We start from the raw sequence: 20,693 nt of genomic DNA, 5'->3' as shown, positions 1-20,693 counted from the left end.
ACTTTTTATTGACTTTTTCTTCATTACTTTGGCCCATCAACATTTCTATAACCCACTTTAGCAGTTTTCCGTCCCTCTTCGATAAGGGACAGGATCTGGCAGCCCTCGACCCCTCCCCCTGCTCAGGGTTACCGAGTTGGCCAGACAGGGGTCATCAGCTGAAGTGGAAGCAGCCTGTCTAAGGGATGAGCTCCCCGATACAAAGCTCCTACCTGACCTGGGGTTCATTGCGGCAGCTGGCGATAAACTGACAGACTGGTGTGATGGATGATGTGATACTGATAGCCCAGTTAGTGCGGTTACAGGTTGGCGTCAGGAAGGATATCCGGCCGTAAAAAAACCCTATCCAAACCGAAATGGAACGTCTTCATACAGATAAAGGCACAGGCAGTGCCGGTAGCAGTCACCGACGAGCAGCCGGTATTGTCGCGGGCCTCGCTGACTTGCGGGTGCGGAAGGTAGGGTCCGGCCATCGAGGCAAACCATGGAGTTGAAGCACAGAGCTGGACTCACTGGACGGACCAGCAGCATGGAAGCACAGTGTGAAGACTATTCCGACTGCTGCCTACCCCTGTGACAGGGATCCCAGCAGCAGTATAATCAAAAATGGATACGACGATAAAGATTGTTTTTTAAAAAGGAAGACGTCGAAGAAGATGCCATCACAGAGAGGGACCTGACTGATATCTTCATCCCACTTCCCAGCAGTATAGACCATGCTATACATGACATCACTGATGCAATCTGTATCTCTGTTATAGCAAAAGATTGTTGTTTTTTACAGGAAGAGGTTGAAGAAGATGTTATCACAGAGAGGGACCTGACTGATCTGCTCATCCCATCCTCTCAGCAGTCTGAGTTAGCCCAGGTTACACATGACATCTCTCACCTCCTCATTCCTGAGGAACAGGCAAAGCAGCTGGAGGACATGGAAGGTTGGTCATTTTAAATACCACTGCTCTTAGCTTTCTTTTTTAAAATCAAAATATGTAGGTAGTCCAAGTAATTCAACCAAAGTTACTGCAATTGGAAATTTCAAAATATTCCATTGATGCTCACATGCCATTGGTGCAAAATTTTTCATCTCTGTTCCCAAGACTGGAAGCCGGACTACGTCCCACCAAGCAGTGAGAAGTCATCAGAGGGTTCGTACTTTGAGCAGGCGATGGGTCGCGACTGTCCGCTCCAAGGCACCTCCCCACCTGACTTCTACTTGAAGAGGGACCTCAGCCCTAGTCACAGGTTTGTGATAAGAAATAGGGTCGCAGGTGCCTGGAAACTTGTACAGAGTCCCAACTTTTTTGTGGACTTGTCCTGGGGCTGTCCCCAAAATGCATTCCTCTGTCCTGGGACAAAATAATTGCCTGTAGGAACGTACACAAATTTTACCATGGCCATCCCAAAAATCTGAACCTTAAACTGTATGACATGACATTGAAATGTATGTTTATAAGCTTAACGTGGCAGGTTTTGCAATGGAAATCAACAACATGGGCTCCCAAACAATGAGTTAGAAAAGATGGAGACAGCTTTTACTAGGCCACATCTCACCTGATCATAAATAGGTGGTCAAGGGTGCTTGGAAACTTGGTAATTATGCCTCATTTCATTTCAGATGCAAGCATTGTCATTGTATACTTGTGCTATTTTCTTTATAAGAAAAACAGGTATTTTATTTCAACCACACACAGGTAATTGAGTAATTTGTGTCCTGTTGAATTGTAAACTTTGTTTTCAACCACTAGTCCCCACGAGACAGAAAGTGATCGCATGGGTGACCTGTACCTGAACAACCCACTGGACAACCAACCTTCACTCCAACTTAGCACAGAGGAAGATGATGATGACAAACATGCACAGCAGGAGGAACAAATTGATCTTGATAATTGTGCAAGAAACTCTCGAAAGCGCAAACTAGATTCCCCAGAAGTGTGTCCTCCATCAAGAAAAACCAGAACTTCCACAGATGCTCCCAGTATCTTGAGACAAAGTTCAACAAAAAAGTCACTTTTCAAGGGTAGTACCAAGGAAGCTCCGATCCTCCAGAAGTCACGAGACCTCCCGATCACCCTTCCTACTACACAGGAGTCCCACAAGCCATGCAAGGTGCACAAGCCAGTACCGTCATCCTCAAATGAGGTGAGAATAGCTTGTTTATAGTCCACATTTGGTATCATTCTATTTTAACTGTTAGGGTGTTTGGTTCAGAAAGATTCTGGGTTCAAATCCCATGACAATCATGACCTCGATGCTGTGCCTTTGGAAAAGGCACTTTACACATCTTTCCTCACTCCAACCAGGTTTAAATGGGTACATTTGAGCTGCAGTGCTCGATCATAGTTTAGATTTTAAATTTTTTTTCAGATTGAAGTAATTAGTTTTTTGTTAGGATCTAAATTGTCATCCATCGTAGACAGTATTGTAAGAAGGCTAATTCCTGAATTGTATATCAAGAAAACAGGTAAGGAAAAGGCTATTATTGTAACTTTTACAGTGTTTCACAAAATGTAAATGTCTTTGTTATTTCAGACCCCTGAGAAAGACAGCGTGTATCCGTCCAAGCAAGCCTTGCGGCAGGCGATCTTGAACCTGAAGTATCCTCCCAGGCAACTGAAGGCCCTCATTAACATATATGCAAAACATCAACAACCAGGGATGGAGGGCTGATGGTACTGATTGTGGATGACTGAAAGTGTGAAATCTCAAACCAGAGCTCAAATGACCTCAATGAACAGATGAGCTACTCTACCACTGGTTGTGACAGAGAGGACTGACACTGTGTACAGTATTTATTGGTTCATTGTACCGGGGAAATTCCCACAACTCTTTTCAACAAGCACAATGAACATAGACGAATTTGCAGAGAGGACAGAAGAGACACAGGAGCTATTATATATATTATTATTATTATTATCAATATCGCTGGATACCAGGCTACAATGAACGGTGGACCACAACTTAATATCGTGGTCTAAGGACTTCGACCCTTTCCGTCAGTGTGCATGTCGGGGGAGCAACAGCCAGAATTTGAACTCACAGCTTCTAGTTTCAGAGGCAGGGCTGCTAACCACTGGACTGCACATACTGCTAATAGTGCTATGTATGTGCATGTAAGTTCAGTTATTGAAGTGCAATAATATCAGATTGCTATATTTTGCAATTTCCAGACTGAAATTGCACTGCGGTAAAGTTTCCAAAAACAAGATTGGAAGATGTAAACTATAACTCAAAAGACATCAGTGCTTATATTTTACCTCAACCTCTAACCCAGAGTATCAGTCTTTGATGTCGTTAGGTAGTGTTCAAAAATGATTTCTGTACATATAGAGTTACAGCATTTTATGAGCCAAGGTGAAAAGTTCTACAGTTTTTGTACGGCTCTTGTATCATACTGAAAGTTTGAAAAAGATGTGTAGGAAATAGTGAAAATTATACGAAAGAAGTGATGATATTTATAAACCAAGTTTGTATAGAAGAGTTTCAATTTTCAGATTATTGATTGATTTCATTTCAAGACAACTTAGTAGCCTCTTCAACTTTCAAAAGTTGATTTCCAAAGGGGCCCAGTAAATACGACAACAAGACATGTAACATTCATGCAGGAGACAAAAGTTTAAATGATCAATCAAGTAACCAGCAATACTTGTACATGTACATGCACAAAGATCTACACAGTAACATAAGTGCACAGAAGTTCTTGAAATATTGCAAAACACAACCAACAATCTTGTAGTAAGGAAAAGTTTGATACGATGGTATATATGACAACCACTTACATAATATTAATAACAATACAAAGCTTTTCAGGTATACAGACATACAGTAGTTTCTGTCAATTGGTTTCTGGACCTGTCATCCATATTATGCTGATATATATAATAATTATTGTTATTGTAAAAAGCAGGCTCTGCCCCAGAAGAATTGCCAAAAAGTACATGCAATTATCTTTAAAGTACTGACAAAGCACAGTATTGTTAAACATGTCATTTGAAAGATAATCCTACACTTTATTCCATACCTACTGCAAGAAATCTGATTTACTTAGAATCCTTAGCTATTAATGTCTTTCGTGGTATATAGAAGAAGATAGAACAGGTATGGGCCATTTGGACATTGTTTAACCCTACACGCCGACCCCCCCCCCCCTCCCCGATAAATCAGCTCACAGATTAATGTTGCTTGTTCTGATTGATAGTTTGACTTACAACAAGAGCAGGAATTGGATGAAGTCACTCAATATTACCGGTACACCCCCCCCCCCCTTGAATATTTCAGGGGAGAATTTCTTGTACACACACAAAACCATCGGACAGATATAATATGTATTCAAACTTCATGTCACAACAACCACAGTTCACTTCAGTTATATCTGAGGCACAGTAGGTTCCATAATACACTTACAGTGTCCTGGATCAATGTTAAGCTGTAACTGGTAACAAACAAAATTGTCAGGAATTAGTCGCCTCAAATTTTTGACAGAACAACTCCAGTCTTTGTCAAGGAATGAACAGTCCACTGCTTCTGTGATGTCTGGAGTTGTACAGTGGAAAATGTTGGTAAACAAATTCCGATTTTTGTGTTGAAAACAACTCAACTTTGATCAAGAAAATTGCAAGTGTGCAGTTTTTGTGTTGCAAATTACAGTTTTACCCAGCATGACTTATACCAACACAGATAAACTTTTAGCTTAACACTTCCACTTACCGGTACAAAGATTTTCATCATGTATTTCATGACAGCTTATTCTAGACACACATGCAAATGCTACACTTACAACACAAAATTTCTAACAGTATAAGAAACATTTTTATGAAGTTATAGAATAGCTACAACACAGATATGGAGGAGAGTGCATGCTTCCAGCAAGCCGCAAGGTGGCGCCTCTAAAGCCGGACACCAAGGCACATGGCCAGCTCCTTCTTCTGGAGCTTGTTGTCTTTGTTCTTGTCCACGTGTTTCAGTATTGCCTCCTTGTAGTCTTCTATCTGCTGCATGGTCAGGTTGGGCTGGGAACAAGGCAAAAGTGTTATCTTTTGGTAGTGTCACAGGCAAGGCCTTCATGTGAATCAAAATTGAAACTGAAGTAGCATTATGTGGTGTAATGGTTAGAATATTGGGCTTAGAGTAAAAGGTTCTGGGTTTGCTGACTTTGTTCCCTTCGCATGTCACAATGTTGTGACATGTCCCAATGACACTTTCCTCACTTCACTGGAAATGAGTACCCAGCATCTGTTTATGTCCTTTGGATAGGAGGATCTCGTTCTTTGAGGACAGCCACTCCTCGATCACATTAAAAGAACCCGTTGCACATATTGGCAAAACTGGGGGTAATTTCTGGTGTGAGTGTATCGAACCTTACAGTCTGGTCTCCGGCCAGTATCAATGATATCTTGAAAAGGTGATAGTCACCTGTTATGTCAGTCCTTCCTCAAAGTGTGGTATAAATGCTGGATGCACAACTCTCAATATCGGTGCACTAGACATTTCATGTCACAAACTATGAGAAAGTAGTTGACACGAAATGATTTAAATATCAACAGATGCCATACCTTAATGAGATCCATCAAATCTTTGACAAAGGCATCCACTTCAACCCCCTCTAGCGATCCAGTTTTGCTCTGCAGAAATGGCAAAGAAATGTTTAATAAAAAGAAATGTCGAAGTCCATGAGTCTAAAATAGGCAGAAGCAACCACAATTATTTATTCATTTATTGAGATTCTCCATATACATAGACAATGGAAAGTATGGCGGAACAGGTGTCAGAGGCCTTTTCAAAGCCACCATACAGGCTGAAGCCTGAGCGATGTAACTCTGGTAAAACAAAAAAATGAAAATGAAATACCGAAAAAATTAGTAATGGATTGTATGATCATGATTTTAAAAGTATCAATCCTATCATATGCAATTGCACATTTTGGGATGGAAAAACTATTCTGCTTTCTACCTGTTCTTATAAGACTCACCTCATCGTAGTATGCAAAAACCTTCTCAAAGTCCCTTTTCCGCTCTTCTGGTGACTTTGCCTGTAAAACAATGACAGTAGATAATCTTACAGTTTGCTGTTCCAGACAGCCCACAAGAAATCAGGGTTATGTTGGAAAAGATTGGAAAAAGACAAGAAATGGTAAAATGGCAAATAGAAAAGTTTTCCATACCGAGTCCTTCAGCTGCAGCAAAAAGTTTTCCCTCAGAGCAAGCAGTCTGGAAAGGATTAACGATCAATGAGAAGAAAAAAATAGCATTTCGGATCCATTCCAAAAGTTACAAGAAGCAGACGTTCTACCTCGGTACCGAGTGTAGCCGACAGGAGCTCGTATATTTGACCTTTGACTTCCCAAGACGAAGCCATATACAGTACCAGAAAATATCATCACAATCCATCCAGAGGTTCATATTGAGCACAAGTATCTGAAAACACACGTGCGCTTACTTCAAAGGTCGAACACCTGAGAAAGTGAAAGTCCTACCGTGCCATCTCCTGCAGCTCCAGGTTACCGTCTTTGTTCTTGTCAAATATCTCCAGCTAGACGAGAAAGAAATGTTGAGTAATCCTAGCTCAATAATTTATGGTAAAGGCATGATAACTACCAGGCTATTGATTAATTGCATGTCCTAGTTGATTGTCAGACCTCTATTTACAATAAATGAAACAAACACAAACATTTCTGAGCAGGAATCCAAAAGCTTCAGGGTTGCATGTTGATTTGATATTTTGTTTTACCTTGTTATGCCTTTTGGTCTGCACATCTGATAAAAATGAATAGCAGCACTCATCCATCGTTAGCGCAGTCATTATTTTTAAGAATGATAGGGTTAACCTTCCCGATTTGTTCACGTGTTTCAGCCTGTTCGTTCAGCGTTCAAAGTTTCGTGTAAAAAACAACTGTACAACTGTTACAGTAGAACGCATTTTTGCCATTGATTGACAGCTGCCTACCATAGTGATGGTGTAGCCCACATTGATTGACAGGTGTCTACCATAGTGATGGTGTAGCCCACATTGATTGACAGGTGCCTACCATAGTGATGGTGTAGCCCTCCACTTCCTCATCACTGGCCTGCTTCTGCGACTGCTCCATCAGGTCCTTCAGGAAGTTCTGCACATCCAGGCATTGCCAGTGGGACAAACGAGAATCTGTTAACGCTGATACATCCAGCACCTTTCGGTGTTGTTACCTCAATGAAACGTCATGGATTTTATATTTTCACTAGCGTCTGTGTGTGTGTCTGTTTGTCAACAAGATAACTCAAGTACGGCTAGATGGGTTGGTTTCATACTTGGTGTGATTTTGGTGTCCTAGCAGTAGAGAAATATTGTACTGTTCTGCATTATTAGTAACCCCCATTTTCATGTTATTTGCTCTTAGCCCTCGGGCGAGACTTTGCTATGAACTTACAATTGAACATATCGTCATACTAAGGTGTTTTTCAAGTCTCAACATTGGACATATTGATAGACATTTGATACTGTTGTCGAGTGTCAGAGGCATGCCCAGTCTAACCTTGAGTTCCTCAGTGCTGATGTAGCCGCTGCAGTCCACGTCATACTTCCGCCACAGCTACGGGAAATCATAACATTGTAAATATTTAATATTAAAAATATAGCTCCACAGTTCACACAAATCCTGATAAAGTGCTTCAAGTACTATATCAGGATTGCGATCTACAATCCGGCCGTGGAGTCATTCTTTGTACACCTATCTTTTCCGTATATATTATATATTTGAAGATAGTAGAACGTACGCTTATAATGCTCTTTGCACTCCGTTTTGACAATCCGTCCAGAAACATCGTTAGGCGATATAAAAATAAATCAACCAAGTGGAAATATCTCTCTTAAGAGTCAAACATTTCGGATAACATCCACGATCTCTCATCATTGACTGGGAGGTCGACTTTCACAGTCACTGATGAAATATTGTGGATGCTGGGATGACGTCGAAAGTCCGGGACAGCAGTTTCTGAAGCAACTGAATATGATTTTGGAAACAGTAGTAAAGCCGTTTCAGGTAGAATCCTCTAGTTTTCGTCAGTGACAATGAGTAGATCTGTTGTGTAAACAGCCTGATCTGCAACAGATTCTGCTCAGTGTCACTGACGAAAGCTAGGTCTACCTGAAACGTTACACTGTTTCCAGAATCGTATCCAGTTCTTTACGTAACTGCTAATTGGCGTATCTTACCTGAATGTCTAACCTTCGTCGACGCTCACAGTGTATAGCGAGCTTGTTTATAGAATGAAAGATTAGGGTTGCTCACCCGCATAAACTCTACACTGGAGTCCAGAGGATGTTTACGGTGGAAGGCGAACAGGAAGTTCTCGTCTGGCGGCATGATGATGGTGGCCAGCTGAAAACGTGGGCGAAATAATCATTGAAACGTAAAAATATATGGTTTTGAGGCAATACGCAGATATATTAGCCTCCATAGCAGGCTCTCTATGGACTTTTTTGGCACTTTTGCTGGCCATTTCTTTTTGTACTGGGTCGCTGATTGCTGGCCTCTCTCATGGACCAACGCGATTAATGAATCCACATCGCTAAAGAATAACTCGAGTCAGTAACTCGACCCACAAAATTGGGGGTAACTGAAATGATAGCCTGGATACCAGACCCCAGCCCGACCTAAAAAATATCGATCGTGGAGATATTTGAGATCGGTCTAGGGTCTGGTATCCAGGCTACTGAAAGGGCCAAGCAAGATTTGTTGTCAGCAAAAGTCAATTGTAAAAGAAGTCTTGAAAATCAGCCAAAGCGTAAATTAATTGCAAACATTATCAGGAGGACTCTTAAATGCCGAAGAGTTAAGGAAGTTGCTTGGGCACAGGACGAGAAAGTTCCAAAATGGGCAAATGTGTATCCTAATGATTGTACTTGTAGAAGTGGCAATAGCGAGGTAACGTTAGCCTTGACTGTAGTTGTAGAAGTATATGTAAACTAATTGGATAGTTGCAAAATTGGCACTACTATGGAAGTCATGAATGTAGTTGCCAACTTGGTATTACGTGATGCCAGTCTACCACACCAGCGTCATTTTTATTGCACTATATAGTTCACTCACTTCTTGTTTTGTCGCTTTTACAATTCTTGTTACAACGTCTATTGTGTCTAATTTGAAAATGTAGCCATTTTGTTTTTCTTTACCCATCTTGTTTTCTTCGCCCTATCTCATTATTTTTGCAGTCTGCATAGGATGTCATCCATAAAAATTGCTTGCTGTGGCCTAAATAGGTGATTATCTACTATTCCAAGAATTTGACGACAAAAGGCCTATTTGCGTCGGTAGCTTCACTGTTGATATGTATCTCGCGACTGCTGATGAAATAATATAATAGTAGTGCGGCGTTCACAAGCGCACTATAGCATTATGACAAACCATGGACACATAACTAATGAGTGATGATTGCTGATCACATTTGTCACCTTCTATTGGGGCAAATGATAGCGATAAATGGGAACGAAACTGGCGTGTTGGCGCCATCCTGCTAAAGACGTCAGAATCGAAAATAAGGTAAAGTAGAGTGGACTCATTCCTCAAGATACCGACATCTTTCGCACCACAGTCATCCCTCAGTAAGACATCTGGAGCTGCATAGTTCTCGTTAAAGAACTTTATTCAGCCTGTCAGGCCAGAAAACAATCTCTGAACAAATGTGCCAATCGAGCTTGTTCTGAATCTCCATAGAAAACGTGTAAGACGCCGACGAATACACTGAAAACTGCTACATCTACTTGGACATAAGTCTGAAAAATCTTTCGGCTAATGCAAAATCTCCAAGAAGCCCGGAGCTTACGCAAAATGATCCGGGTATTTTGCTTTTTATTATTTCCGAATTTTCTCCAACAACCCCTGTTCATCCTTCCTGGCATTTTTTGTCACACCGGAGGCGCCTCCTGGTCTACAACGGTGACATGATCGATTTAGACAGATGTAAAACGGAAGAGAAAATGACAACATCGCTACTTTTCTGGACCCAAGAAGCCATTTGTGAGCTTTGCTGAATGAATGTGTTCTTATCCTTCGGCGCCATCTTATCTTTCTGTATCACAGTTAAAGGTAGTTCACGTAAGCTGCCCGTTTAGTTTGTGTTATGGGGGCGTGAAAACGGATAGAGGCGATTACAGCAACAAGGACAAGTCCCAAGTTGGCTTTGAATGGGATCTATATCACGGTCTGACAGGGGGGAAGGGATAGAAGAGCTTTTATTTTCATTTTTGATGGGTATGGGTACGCGGAAATGGTAGTCATGAGAGTCTAGATCTCTAACTTTATCTACAATTTTCAGGTCTACGTCTATACAATATCTTGTACCTTCTTTTGATAAAATTCTAGGTACACTTTTAAACAAAAATACATCACAAATAATGCGCATGCATATGTCATGATCATAAAACGTGTGAAGATCGGTTATTTCAAAGATTTGTTTGATTGTTTGTTTGTTTGTTTGTTCGATTGTGAACAGTGAAAAATGTCGTACCTCGTACACGTCAATCTTCCCGTCCCCGGTGACGTCATAGGTTGAAAGGAACGCCTCCCTGGTAAAGTTGACCTCCTCCGGGCTTATCTGGAAAAAAATGACGTCACATCCGGTATGTAATGACAGATAGAATCGTTAAAGCTCTTTTAAGTGGTGCTTGACCGACATAATCTCTCCAGTCATCTAGAAGATCATACGGAATAAAGATTTACTAAGCCATTAGACGTATTCAAATCAGCTAAGGGACAATCGATAAAGTTTGTGAGCCCCAACAAGCAGACTTTGAAGTGGAAGATTTATCGTTTTCTACGCCTTTCAACCCTCTAGTTGTGACTCTCAGAGACAGTCCAGACAGTCAGAAAACATTCTCTACCCTAACCCTTCCATGGTGACTGTAAATATCCTTAATATCAAATATGCTCAATATTCAAGTAGACAATTTAGATTCTCTTGCTCATCGTTAGCCCATAAACGCATAAACGACTAACCGTTGAACCATTTGGAGACTCACACAGTAGCATACAGTTAAGATAAGCCTCTTTCCGTCATGTTGTTCTGGAGGTATTTTATTTTTATCTGTTCTGTCTAAAAGGTTCTTCATAGTGCGTTTCAACTCGAATGGAGATTAGATAAGTGTCAATCGCAGTAGTGTCTGAATTTTCCCCTTGGTAGCTTTAAAAGCAAATATCATAATAAATGTAAAAAGCACCAGTGTTAAGTTCAACATTAACAAGAGATGTAACCACTGATATAGCACTGTGAGCACTTTGCCCATCATGATTGAATATATAGATTACATGTACGAGCCAGAAAGACTATATCTATTATCAACCCTAGCTAAGGTCGGGGCAAAATGCCATGTAGTAAAGTAACCGTTTGTAACGCCTAGCGGCTTCAGTCATCACTACATCACTCGCAAGAAGCCGCCTGTGGGTATTTGAAGGAGTTCCTTGCGGAATATTTTTTGCTTTTCTGCGAAAGTATGATTTTGATATTAATGGTCAACGTTTAAGTCTATAAAAGGAAAATACCGGATCTGCATGATAAGTTTTCATCGAGTTCGCTCACTGAAAGCTCGAAACGGTCGGTACGGGACAGATCGAGAAAACTGCATGCGTTTTCCCTGTAAACTATGGGCCTGCTATTTCTTGCCTTGAAGTTATTTATACCTTTCCGCTGTGTTGTGAGTTGTTAATAAGTAAAACAAGATGTGCACTCTAGACTGAATAACCTAGAAACATATGAACATACTACTTGTAACGTATGCAAGAGGTCATAGTTGCGGAGCGTTGGATAGAAGCGATCTATAGCCGACTTTCCCAAGCCCAATACTAATTGTATTAACGTTACTCCTAACGTCCATAAATTAATGAAGTATTGTCAAACGGGCGATACCGAAGAAGATGGAAAAATATTCCGTTGAATGTGTATGCTACGTCACCGTTTTTGATTAGGCTAAGTTGAATCGATCTAAGTTATGGAAGACATCCACGCAATCATCGATTTTCGACCGTTTCCGTTTTCGACCACACTTAAAATCATACAAAGAAGCTGAAAATGAAGTAAAATTTGAATGAAACAATATATGCTGTAGTGACGCTGAAGAAGAGTGATGGATGTCACTCGAAACGTCCGGAAGTAAATCTCCGGTTTTTTTTCTCTAGTTGTAGCCTCTTGTAGAGATTGAATTGTATTGGAACAATATATGCTGTAAACTACCACAACTATATCTGAAATGGATGTAAAAGCCAATTCCAAAGTCAATAGTAGTAAACAATCAATCACAACCTTAGCTTGTGTTGAATGAAAGTTACAAACTTCAACATAACCTCATGGGTTCCCTTCGCTTTTTTAACACAATTCTATCATCGTCATTGCCTATGTTACAATAATCTTGCTTCAATATGAAAAAAAAATTGCGTGACTCTATATTTTGTTTCTATTGTATATGACAGTGAGATAAATGTGTGGCATTTAATGAAAAGGTCATCTCGGGTCAAGGCCTGCCGGTAAACCGCACTGTAAATAATTAATCACACACCAAACCAGCCCCGTCCCCTGAGTAATGCATGTCGACCAGAACCATTGTGAAAGGTGCCATAAAAGCTTTTAACGTCACAACTTCAGACCTTTTAGCCAAACCATTGAACAAGGCCATTCATTCTGTATTGAAAGGTATAGAATGCGGCACATTTTGGCTTTATATATATATATGTCTACTTCTATCACTATATGAGTGCTCTCGAATGCTGGTCCAGATTCTTGCAATCAAAGTATCGGCTGAAAGTTATGTTAACGTTGTGCTTGTCATAACAACTGATATTGTATACATAACGTTACATAACATAATAGTCAAACCTGTATTGGTCCATATTTTGAATAGCGACCTGGCCATAGTGGCCACATTTTGTCTGTCCCTTGGATTTTTACCTTTTACCTAAGCTTTAACTTTACTTTGAACTTTATTTATTTGCTTTAAGACAAAAAATGTCCATAGCAACAACATTAACATAAAATATAACAATCACAATGAAAAGAAACCATAGGAGTAACAATATTAAAATCACCACAATGACAGACAGAAACACATGAGAAACAATAATAAAAACAATATATACAACAACAACGCACATAAAGTCAAACAATCACGGAGCTCTCATCAGCTGCTTTTCTCTAACAACAGTTGCTAGCTGGATAAATTTTGCCAATTGTCTGGAGATGTGTAAAGTAGGGCAGTTTATTATTTCAAGGAACTTGTGCGGGTTTGGGTGTTTGGAATAGTATGGTGGAATATACTTTAAGAAATAGTCTATAGCAGCCACCTCTCCAACACCTTTGTGTTGACAATCTGTCAGAGTGTCTTTAAACCGCGATAAAAGAAAACAAATCTTTATTTCTTAAGTGCTGTCTTGATTTGATGCGTTTATCATCACATATTCAACAATCAAAAGAAAATGATAGCACAGAATCAAAAGAAAACATGCAGGGGGCAGAAGGATATGCGGATCTTCATCGTTCCTCCGCAGAAACTAGATAGTAATAAAACATAATATACATGTAGATAATAATGAAACGTAGTATAGGGATTCGTCATATGGCCGTCAGCCAATCAGATACTTCCCCTCCTCTTGTCCGAGGGGACATTACCAGCCAATGACGTTGCCTCTTGGGCATAGGCGGCAACGTGATTGGCTTGTAGTATATAACTACCATCATACTCACGTCGGTACTGCCCAGCTTCTGCAGCAGCTCCTTGAACAGGTTATCCAGCTCGTTCCCCTCGATATGGCCGCTCCCTGGCAACACAGGAAAGGTGCGCGGAATGGTAAATCTGATCTCAATCACATTTAATATACATGTAATACACTTGTGATATAGCGAGGTACTCATTTTCACTCAGCCTGGTAAATCACATTAAGGAACATAATAAGGAAAGGAAAGTGGTCTCGATCCAGTTTTAGCTCACTGTGGAGCTAGTCTTCCACTGGTCGTGACAGAGAAGAAAGACGCAACGTACAGTATTCACAGCTTCATTGTACCGGAGAAATTCCCTTGGCTCTTTTCGACAAGCACAATGAACAGTGGACAACGGCTTGATAATACAATAATGAATGTAGCACCTAAGTTTGTAATTGTAGAAAATCTGTCTATTGTGTTCGTTCCAAAATGGATACGTATCGTTTTGTACCAGGTAGAAAATGAGAAAGGCTACCATAGGATCTGCTTGGACATAAGAGAGAGAGGAGGGAGATACTGATTCATTCGCAATGGCAGAGAGGGAAAGAGACAGAGAAAGATGGACAGATATAGGTAGAAACATACGCACATATAGAACGAGAGAGAGAGACAGAGGGAGAAAGAGAGAGAGAGAGAGAGAGAGAGACGCTGATTCATTCAACACGATAGTCATCAGGGCGACTGGGTGTCATATATGCCAGTTGTTCATGTATGCAGCATTATGTCCCCTGACTGTACAGGTGGTCGTTTCCGCGAGCAAAATTATGATCAGTCAATTTGCAGCTGGCGCCAACAGGTTGAGTAGAACACACCACCGACCCGTCTTGTAATACACAAGCGGCAAACAGAGGAAAACTAATGAGTTAGACGACAACGGCGAGGTAAAATGGGTGTGACAAGGGATTCAGCAAACTAGAATACAAAACACAAGCATGGTAACAGGTTTGTTTTGAATACATGTCTTGGACCATTTTCTTTCTTGTAACAATTATGCTGACACCGCGAATCCAAGGAACATACTTTCAAAGGCAACTAGAGTTCAACGAACCCATCTCTTCGCCAAATAATCATGCCTTTATTTAAGACTTTAAGGTCTTATTGTTCCTCACAAACACACAAACATTACCAAAACCAGACTGTGACCTGACAGATGACCTGGTAGCATCCCTGGTCAATCAGAATTTCATGCTTGTCAATTTAGACTTTGTCCCCAGTGTAAGGGCGTCCTCCAGCAAACCATCTGTATAACAGCTGTGTCCATAGATATAGGTCAAAATGAGATATATAGAGCACAGTTTATTTCTGTTAATAAGTTTTGCTGCAGTACCTTAGGAAGCCGCTAGGGGGCCCACTATCATAATTTATCTTCGTTTTCCTGACCCCTACCCACCTACCAAATATCATCAGGATTTTTTCAAGGCTTCTCGAGTTATGCATTCCACAAACAAAAGGACGCACACACTCGGCCCGTTACCGTCCTAACGGAAAATGCTACGTCAACTATTTTCGAACACAACCTTCCTTTCCGCAGCCGCTACTCAAATACTAAATATCATGAAAATCCATACACAGCTTCTTGAGTTATATGCTGTTGGCATGGATTTATGAACTTTCCTCATTAATTATGCAAATAAGCTACTGATTTGCATAATTAGTATTACATTGTATAAGTCATCACTCATTCTATCTACATACCGAAAATCCTGATGATCTGTTTACACGTTCTCAAGTTATCCTCATCCAAAGTTTGAACGGAAATCGGTGCCTGCAGTTCCCAAAAAGCCGCTAGGGGGTCCAAACTCACAGCACTTACTCTCTGTTTCAAGGGCTATCTACCACTCAAAAATCATGACCACAGCATGTCCAGAACACGAAGTGCCAAAATTAAAAGTTTTGCTGCAGTACCTTAGGCAGCCACTAGGGTGCCCATTATCGAACTTGACCTTCGTTTTCCTAACCTCAATCCACCTAACAAATATAATCAGGATCCATTCAAGGGTTCTTGAGTTATCTTGCTTACAGACAAACGCACTTACATACAAATCCCGCTACAGCACCATAGGTAAGAGCCAGGTAAACCATTTTCGCACTTGGCCTTCCTCTCCAAAACCGCTACACACCTACCAAGTTTCGTGAAAATCGCCCAGCTAGATTTTGACTTATGCTGCCAAAAACAAACCGCAAAAAACATACCAAGCTCGCTGCAGTACCGTAGGAAAACGCCAGGTAAACCGTTTTCAAACTTGGCATTCCTTTCGACAACTGCTACACACCTACCAAAAATCACAAAGTTCCATTCACAATTTCTCGAGTTATATGCTGTTGACCTACATACAGACCCAAGTCAAGCAATCTCATACTCTTCTTGGCGAAGAGAATGATTTGACTCCCATGTATTGCAGTGTGTTAAATCCAAAAGATAGTAGTGTTATTTAATATATTTGTTTTCAGATACTAGAGGTGTCAGTAATATGTCCATCTACTATCTGCTTCTATGAGATTGGTACCTCTATAAAAATGAGTTCTTTAAAAATCAAATCGTTCCATTTGTCAGCTCAGGTATTGAGACAAACGCAATGAATTAGTTCTACTTACATATTCACAAAAAAGCTCCTCTTCAATCAAACCTGTTTCATGTCTATCAAACTTTTAAGACAACCCAACCGGGGACCCACTGTCGCTTCGTGTGATCCCTCGGGTTGTCATTGGACGGAAAGACGCCATTATCCAATGGGTTTCAAGAGAAATCTAGGCGTAATGGTACAAAAAGAAATCTCATTTCCGTAATTGGTCGAGACAGTTGATCGGTGGGGAGGAAGTTCTAATGGCCATATCCTGTGTCACGTCAAATACAATGTATCATGTGTTGAATGTCATAGCGAATGTAGCATATGGTACATACAATGGTTATCTGTGGCTTACGTGGGAGGTGTTCTGTATCATTTACTTCATCCTCTGTCATTAAACTGGAACCGAGCGGGCTTTTATGTCAAATGAAAAGGGTTTAAATGTCACGACCAAGCAATCTCTGCAGACAGCCGCAATCCATCGGGGATGGTTCATTCCTAATGTTTGCAGGTGGGAAGGAACGCGACAGTACTTCAATCCATCGGGGATGGTTCATTTCTGATGTCTGAAGGTGGAAGGAACGAGACAGAACTTCGATTTACTGGGTCTACCGTAGAATAGCATTCTTTTTATAAAGTTAATAATTCTCATCCCCCTACTTGTTGCCACCAAGAAGTACAAGAGCATCATTATTAAAAAGCTTTATCATATAGCTAGATGTGCATAAGCTACATGTAAGTGTGACAGGTAGTTCAGTGTAATATAACCAGCTGCTGACACGCTGCGTGTGTTACGCCAAAGGGCTGCTATATCGGCTATACCTGTTATATATACAGATGCATGACTAAAGAATAGACGTGTTCTTTGGCTTACAATGAGGTTATTCTTATTCATTTATGCTACTGTAAAAATGACAGGACATGCGATATATCATAATCCATTTATGAGTAATCAAATAAGAGGATATGAAGAAATATGAGAACAAACCAAACAAATGGTAACGCTGCATGTCACTGCTATTACCTTACCTGTAAACATGCACATAACACATGTGGTTAGGGACCGCCGACGTTATTCAACGTTAGTTCATCCGTACGTTAACACATTGAACGCCTGGAGGATATTGCAAATGCTTCCTCTTAGTGTGTTTTCACGGTCTGCTTCACTATTATTGTTACATAAGCAGATTTTCTTTGATTGATTTAGATGGAACCATGCATGAGTGATCTACAATTAGAGCAATCAGAGCTAGGCGGTATATTGTTGCTCAATGGAGGAGCTGAAGAAAAAGATAAACAAAGAAATCAAAGCTGAAGTTTTGAAGTTTTAGTTTAACCCATACACGAGTAAGCCCAATGAAACAATGAAAGCTCATTGGTAAGCTTCTATATCAAAACAGTGCTGGGCGGTACAATATGTTTGCTCAATGGAGCTGGAGAAGAAGGTAAACAAAAAAATCAAAGCGATCTGGATCTTCTATCATCTTTTGGAAAAAAGAAGACTGATCCCTAAAATTAGAGATCAAAAGCTAGTGTCAAAACAACACGGTGAGCCGAAAGCCCCCTACTGAGCAATCTATGCGTGTCGGGCGAAATCTTCTGTCACACAATGTGGGGTCCATACTTCAGCCTATTTTGATCACAGGTGGTTTTGACAGACCTTTTGAGTCTCGGTAAAGCCCCAACAAAAGAAAGGACGTGTTGTTGACAGGCGGTCAGTATGCAAATGAACTTCATGCAGCTCCAGTCCAAAACACCTGTTACTTTCAGGAGCACTTTCCCTTTTTGTAGCGAACCTTAAGACTGAGAGCTTATTTTTAGATCTTCAAGACAAGATGATCAATTTTCGGATCTGAATCTGTTTAAAGTAATTGTGAATTTACAAATTGCAAAATTACAAAATCCCCCCCCCCCTCTCTCTCTCTCTGTGTCTCTCTGTCTGTCTGTCTCTCTCTCTCCCTTTCTCTCTCTCTCTCTCTCTCTCTCTCTCTCTCTCTATATATATATATATATATATATATATATATATATGCGTGTGGGTGTCTTTGAATAAGAATACAAGGAACAAACGTCTTGCAATGCAGAAGCCAGGTTACCAATTACAATATATGAAAAATAACAATGTAAAGCAATCAAAAGTAATCCCATCACTTTGCTGCAGACGAGAAATATAAATCAACATTGGCTTAGACCTCCCGTAACCCCATTTGAAATGATGTAAACCTCATCTAATACCAGACCCACACAATACTGTAATCGCTTTAGAACGAGATTGGGCGGGGATGCGTCATCAGGGAATCTTGTTCGGATTAGATTTGGTCTTTGATTACTTTGTGAAATCTCTCTGGGCGTATCAACCCCCATTCTTCATAACGTTATATACAGTGGTAGAACTCTATAGGCCAGTTCCTGTTTTATGTTTTCATCTTGCAAATTGTTCTTCGTTGATGGATAATACGTCGGGGATCACTAAAGGTGGTATCTCACTGCACTTGTGGCACCGGTGCGGCACTGCGGGGTTCGGTCACTGCTTTGTTATTTTTAAATTTTTTAATAATTTAGATATTGCGTAATACGTAAACGTATCCCTTATTAGCTTAGAAGACAACAAAATACACAAAACGGAAGAAAATTGTTCCTTATCTCTGACATTCGTTGAGTCATCTATGAACCCCGCAGTGCCGCACCGATGCCCCAAGTGCAGTGAGAATCCACTTTATGTTCCCTTCCTTTCCTACCAGATCAACGTTTTCAATGGGAAAACACCGCTATACACTGGTTTCCAATACATGTATTTACTTGTAACACCTGCTAACAGAATCGCGTGCGATGCCACTCTTTTGTTGGCGCTTTGTAGATACACATAAATACATCGCATTAAACCTACGCCGCGGCTTAGTCTGTATTGAACACACACCGTACGATGCCGGAAATGCGATGTTTTTCTCTGAATATTCCGTCAATATGTCACTCATTGTAAAAAAGCGTACGCGTTATTTCTATGTTGCAAGAATCTAGTACACAGATTCTTCACAGAGAATCTACACAGAAAATGTACACCCGCGACGCCAGAAGTGCTGTGATTTTGTAAGGTTTCTCCGCCAATATGTCAGTCATTGTAAAGACGCGTACGTACGCGTTATTTCTGCGTTGCGAGAATCTACACCGAAGTGTCCCATATTGACGACAGACGGGCCGTATTGATTTTTATATTAGAGCGCGCTGCAGCCGCTTCGTTGGTGGTAATATCAAGGTCTTCACATATCACGAAGCAAAACATTGTTGCCAACTGGTGGCGTTCAGAACGAACAGATATGCTTTCTTATATACAGAAAATTGAGAAGATTGTTTTCTTACCATCAGCGTCGAAGTGCTGCCAGATCTCGGCAAACTGGTGACTGGACATTTTGAAGAAGACCGGATATTTGTCCAGGAATGATTTCCCCTTCTGTCCCTCAGCCATTTTCTTGGATAATATAATATACGAACCGACTCCGTGAAGACTAAGAAGAAAACAAGAACGGTTCAACCACCGAGGCGCCGAGAAGATCTGCTCAGCGGACTGCGACCAGGTCTGTTTTTAACTCGTGTAGGAGTGACATCACTCGGAACAACGTCCGCTGTGATTGGCTGTTGCAAAGCATCAGTTGGTTCCAAATATGGTGCTCTTAATGGCGGTTCAACGACCTTCCTTAAAGACAGGCTGCCCACCCCTATTGGTGGTACTTGGAACAGCCCGCGGCAGGCAGATTGATGGTATTGATCGAAAGAGAAGGGCCCAAGGGAGGGTCATACTGATTGAACCAGACTCTATAAGAGCCAGGCTTTCTTTGGGCCATTATCTGGGTATTTGTTCGGTACAGTGTTGATCGTGTTTTAAGGAAACGTCCAAAAGCCCTCAATTTGTAAACCCAATGTCGCAATAGAGTTGTAAATGGTGGGATATTTGCGTGATTCATAAGGTCCGTGGCCTTTGGCATATTTTTATTTACAAACTAATACCTGGAGATTCAATGGGATAGGGTGAATTTTGAGTATGGGAAGGCAAGCTATTTTATATCGACAATGTACAAGTGTATTTGTCACAAGATTTTCGACAATTTTCAAGGGTATTTGTCATAGTTACAACTGTGTTAACATTCAATAAATGGCGTACTCCGTAAGCTTACTTGTAATAGAAGCGTACGGTTGAGACGCAAAATGGTTTAGATTCATCTTCTGATACAAGTAGTTTAAATCCTTTTCACCTTTGTGGTTTCATCTTATGGGTTTCATCTTATGGGTTCAAAAAATGTGGGGCACATTATGCATGCTAGATTAAAAACCGGCGAGACGCAGCCCCAAATTTGTAGGATTGAAAATGTAATCAAAGCAATGTAACGTAGTTACGAGTCGGGTAATTTCAAAAGGC

At 40.7% G+C, this 20,693-nt stretch overlaps 2 protein-coding genes and 1 long non-coding RNA gene across 3 annotated transcripts in view; 2 read left to right on the top strand and 1 right to left on the bottom strand.

Moving 5' to 3' along the window:
- The window catches only part of LOC118417433, a 3,705-nt gene extending 2,010 nt beyond the window's left edge, over nucleotides 1-1,695 (top strand). Inside the window, exons 3-5 of the mRNA XM_035822994.1 lie at nucleotides 785-935; nucleotides 1,098-1,242; nucleotides 1,692-1,695. Coding sequence (XP_035678887.1) covers nucleotides 785-935; nucleotides 1,098-1,242; nucleotides 1,692-1,695 — 300 coding nt within the window. The remainder of the gene's footprint in view (nucleotides 1-784; nucleotides 936-1,097; nucleotides 1,243-1,691) is intronic.
- Nucleotides 1,696-1,776: 81 nt separating this feature from the next.
- Nucleotides 1,777-3,625, top strand: LOC118417876. The gene is made up of 2 exons (XR_004831400.1): nucleotides 1,777-2,139; nucleotides 2,530-3,625. It is a non-coding gene; the product is annotated as an uncharacterized LOC118417876 (long non-coding RNA).
- A 1,027-nt stretch (nucleotides 3,626-4,652) lies between these two features.
- LOC118417810 (secretagogin-like) lies at nucleotides 4,653-19,875 on the bottom strand. Its single transcript, XM_035823544.1, has 11 exons — nucleotides 19,640-19,875; nucleotides 13,701-13,774; nucleotides 10,479-10,565; nucleotides 8,261-8,350; nucleotides 7,505-7,561; nucleotides 7,022-7,099; nucleotides 6,470-6,525; nucleotides 6,158-6,203; nucleotides 5,966-6,025; nucleotides 5,550-5,618; nucleotides 4,653-5,006 (listed from the first exon to the last, which is right to left on the bottom strand). Exons 1-11 carry the CDS (start codon nucleotides 19,743-19,745, stop codon nucleotides 4,884-4,886), a joined length of 846 nt encoding a protein of 281 aa, XP_035679437.1. The 5' UTR covers nucleotides 19,746-19,875; the 3' UTR covers nucleotides 4,653-4,883.
- Between the last annotated feature and the right edge of the window lie 818 nt (nucleotides 19,876-20,693).

The sequence above is a fragment of the Branchiostoma floridae genome, chromosome 6, assembly GCF_000003815.2.
Source record: "Branchiostoma floridae strain S238N-H82 chromosome 6, Bfl_VNyyK, whole genome shotgun sequence".
Taxonomy (NCBI): Eukaryota; Metazoa; Chordata; class Leptocardii; order Amphioxiformes; family Branchiostomatidae; genus Branchiostoma; species Branchiostoma floridae.
This window is presented reverse-complemented; position numbering and strand designations above follow the sequence as displayed.

Bases quoted from the DNA above. Each gene is read 5' to 3' on its own strand.
- LOC118417810 (XM_035823544.1), bottom strand. From the start codon at position 19,745: ATGGCTGAGGGACAGAAGGGGAAATCATTCCTGGACAAATATCCGGTC. The intron at 13,775-19,639 runs GTAAGAAAACAA...CTGTGTTGCCAG, and splicing joins GCAGCACTTCGACGCTGATG to GGAGCGGCCATATCGAGGGG. The intron at 5,619-5,965 runs GTGAGTCTTATA...CCATTTCTGCAG, and splicing joins TTTTTGCATACTACGATGAG to AGCAAAACTGGATCGCTAGA.